The following is a 3,949-nucleotide window of genomic DNA, read 5'->3' as shown; positions in this document are numbered from 1 at the left end:
TGAGCCTGGTTCTGCTGGAGGTTTCTTCCTGTTAAAAGGGAGTTTTCCTCTTCACTGTCGCTACATGGATGCTTAGGGGGAGGGATTGGTTTTGAGTCACGGAGTATGTGAAATGGCGCTATATAAATAAACTGAATTGTTTTCACACAGGCTGCATCATCAAATAAGAAGAACTTGAGCTGCTTGAAGCTGACACCCCAAACACATGAAAAAGCTTGGCAAGTAGATTGAATGGTTAGTGCTAAGCTAGGGCAGGATTGTGCAGTTGAAACCGTTATGATTTGTCTTTTAGAGATAATCATTTCAAATTTTGTCTAATGATATTATATAGTGGGTGATGTGATTGTTTCCCAATATTAAGAAGATCATGACCCTCCCAGATCCTTCGATGTGAATCTGCTGTTCCATCTTTGGGAATCCTAAAACATTTCCTGTATAAATCATGCTATCGCACTTCACAATGAAGCAGAGGTGAAACTTAACACTACAGATTGCTGATCAGTTGATCTCCTTTATGCAACGTTCTGGATAGAGTATGGTGCATTAAGGTTCCCATAATGCAGTACAAATTTCTTCAAGATGTTTAATTGCACAAATAAACAGGTAACCTCTGAGCAAAGTTTAGTCAATTAAATTAAAAAGAGAATTTCATCTTGAAAAGTAACCTAATTTAATAACATTCAAGAAGTTTTAAGATAATAAAAGGAGCAATCACAGAAAATATTTAGAAAATTGTATTTTATGACTTAAAGAAAAAACAGAATGCAGTTAGAAGTAACAACTAATGCTTCGCCTTTAATTCATGAGTCAAGAAATTTATTGTCACATACACAGCAAAACAAAAACCACCCCCAAAAAACAAAACAAAAACAATTCAATGAAATTCCCCTTTGCCTAACACTAACACACAATGACAGAACATTTTTTTTATTTTTAAAAGGAATTACTAAACAAATTTAACAAAATTGAGTTATGAGAAGATGTTTGACTAAAATAAAGATCAAAGTTCGATTAAATCCATACATTTTCCCATCTAGTGAAAACATGACGAGTGTTTCGACATAAAAAAAAACTGGTATAAGTTTAAAGTACAACAAAGTAACACAAGTAGAAGAAAAAATATATTTCCATGCCAACCCAGAAACCAGGTAAATATAAAATCAAATTATTATCTATCTATTTTTCAAAAAAAACTATTAGGATCCAAACTTAAGTTGCCCTTTACAAAGTCAAAGAGTTGAAGTTTTACACCACAGCGGTTCTGTGGTGACAGGATATATAAGAAAAAAACTAGAAAAGCATTCTGAGCGCTCCAGCCTCCACTAAACAGAAAAATTTTCACCCATTATATCCAGAAGTTCAAGACAGAACACCCCAAAAATACAATAAAATTATAATTAAATGTGGAATAATATAACCCAAATTCATAGGTATATTACTGCAGAGCTAAGAGTCCCTCTCCCTTTTCTACTTTAGCAATGATTTCTGCCTTTTCTTTCATTTTCTCCAGAGACTGAAGTCTTTCCTTCCAGCCTGGTTTGGCCTCCTGTTCCTCTCCTTTCATGAGCATGTGGATGTATTCTGGAGTGGTAAGGGGATTAGGGTTCAGGGCTATTTCCTTCAGCCTGTTCAGACACTTTGCCGCCTCTGACATCAGTTTAACTACATCATCCTGCTTACATTCGTAATCAGATATCAGGTTTCTCATCAGCTCTTCCAGAGTCAGCTTTTGCCCACAGGCTTTCTCATATTTTTGTTTCAGCTCATTCAGTGTTCTCTTTTCAATCATTTCTGAATAAATCCATTTGAACTTCTGGTTAGAATGCACGCTCCAAAAACATTGCCCTGGACATTGTGTACAGTATCCATCCTGCCCCATTGCGTCACATCCTTTTTTATCTGCATCATCTTTTATGTTGCAAGGGTAGTGACAGGTAACATTACACTGCATACAGTTGGTGATGTACCTCCCAGTTTGAGAAATATCCTCTTTCTCGTGTTTTGTCACTTTGACATGAAGCTCAAAGTTCTCATTCTGCCTGATCTCTGCTTCATGCTCTTGTAGTTTTTCCTTTGTCATCCTTATTTTCTCAAGCTTGGCTAAGCCAAGTTTAACCTGGTACTGCAGATCCTCAACTATATCTTCCAAATGCTTTCTTTCTTCCAGAACCTCATTAGTCATTGTCAATCTTATGGTTCTGATGTGACGTATACTTTCAAAGAAACTGGCCATACTCTTTGTTCCCATGTTCCAAAACTCAAAGGTTCTGTCTTCATTCAGTCCCATCATACGTCTTACCACTGAGGATTTGTTCACAGCAAACAGAACTGAGTTATCAAATTTGAAGTGAACGGGTAATCCATCTTTGGTTTTAGGACATGGGACACCGGACTGTTTGATGGCATCTAGAACGGGTTGCTGCTGCTCGTCTGCGAATGTCACCAGAATCCTGATGTTTTCTGCCACATCTTTTCCAAAGACTGAGAGGGCTGAATCAAACACGTATCTTTGAGTTGATGTCAGTTCAGTTAAAGCAGCCTGAACTACAAAACAGACAGCATCAATTTCACCAACACCTTTCTCATTAGAGAAGAGGTTACGCAGCTGCTCTGTTACCTCCTTGTCTCTGTCTACGCCTCCAGTGCCTCCAAAGCCTGGAGTGTCAACAATAGTGAGTGAGTAATTCACTCTAAAACCCTCCTGATGGTAAAGTTTGTACACTGTGATTTCTGAAGTCTGACTTTGAAGTTGTGACTTTGGCCGACCTTCGTCCACTAACTTAAGCCGAAACGAGTCTTCCCATCTAACACCCAGAACATAGTTTATCATTGCATTGATGACGGTAGACTTTCCAGCACCTGCGGCTCCAACAACCATAATGTTTCGGTTACAATTGCTGGACTTCTTTCCAAAACTGAAACTTTTGCAACCTTCAATTTCCATTTGTTTTTCTTCCAGTGGGATTTTGTAAAGTGGGGGACAGCCAATCTGTGATGGCAGCAGAATGCTTTTTTCTTTAACAACATCAGCCAATCGTTGAGCTGCTGGCTTTGAATCAGTGCAGGTCTGATTATATCCCATGACAACTTTATGGTAAAAGTCTGAGCCTGAAGCAATCAAAACTCTTAATGGGACAATGTTGAACCAATGCAACCAAAGTGCAGCTGCAACAGCAACAAAGAGAGTCGTTGTTAGAGAGTTTGTTAGAATGAAAATGGCTGTGACTGTCAGTGTTAAGGCCCCTGATATCCTAGAATCATCTAATGCTGGGATGACTACATCTGAAACTTTCTTTCCTGATGTGACTAAGTCTGTCACAGTGATGACATTTTGCCAGATTAACAATGGTATTATAAGAGCAACAATGAGGAGAGTTATTAAGCACATCTTGGTTGTCAGTCTTGAATCCTCTTTGCTGTTAATCTGCCTGTTGTCAAACCTAAGAAAACAGAAAAAATATATATATTTTTATGTTAATAATGAAAATATAATTCATACAGGTGTACTAACATATCTTTTCTGACATTGAGAGGCTAAGCCATAAATAAATTATTCAACATCCCTCATCAATAGTTTCCCTTTTGAAATTTGTTGAAACATTTAAAAGTAATTAAAAATGTAATGACAGATTTTATATATTTCTTAATGTGGGGTTTGTAGCCCAGGAACAATTCACAGATGTTTAAATTGTCATAGGCATCTGTGTGTTCCTGTAATCTGAATATTCTCGGTTAAATTCCAGCTTTCTTCTGTCACATATTGATGTGGCCCAGGTGATTGACCTCAACTTATTCACCGATCTTATCTGATCAATAGATGAGAAAATTTGCTTTTTCAGATTTAAATATTTTAACTGGTCTGATGTAAGCATCTCATCTTAAAGGAGAATTCCGGTTTTTAACACTTTTAGCCCATTTTCTGTAGTGTCCAGGATGAAATCGAATGATC

The 3,949-nt window shown here is 37.3% G+C and overlaps 1 protein-coding gene across 1 annotated transcript in view; it reads right to left on the bottom strand.

Moving 5' to 3' along the window:
- Window positions 1-827: 827 nt before the first annotated feature.
- Window positions 828-3,949, bottom strand: part of LOC107089122 — a 4,432-nt gene continuing 1,310 nt past the window's right edge. Inside the window, exon 2 of the mRNA XM_015381690.1 lies at window positions 828-3,440. Within this exon, the coding sequence (XP_015237176.1) occupies window positions 1,436-3,388 (1,953 nt within the window). The 5' untranslated portion in view covers window positions 3,389-3,440 and the 3' untranslated portion in view covers window positions 828-1,435. The remainder of the gene's footprint in view (window positions 3,441-3,949) is intronic.

This window comes from Cyprinodon variegatus, unplaced genomic scaffold (genome assembly GCF_000732505.1).
Source record: "Cyprinodon variegatus isolate N-32 unplaced genomic scaffold, C_variegatus-1.0 Scaffold239, whole genome shotgun sequence".
Lineage (NCBI taxonomy): Eukaryota > Metazoa > Chordata > Actinopteri > Cyprinodontiformes > Cyprinodontidae > Cyprinodon > Cyprinodon variegatus.
This window is presented reverse-complemented; position numbering and strand designations above follow the sequence as displayed.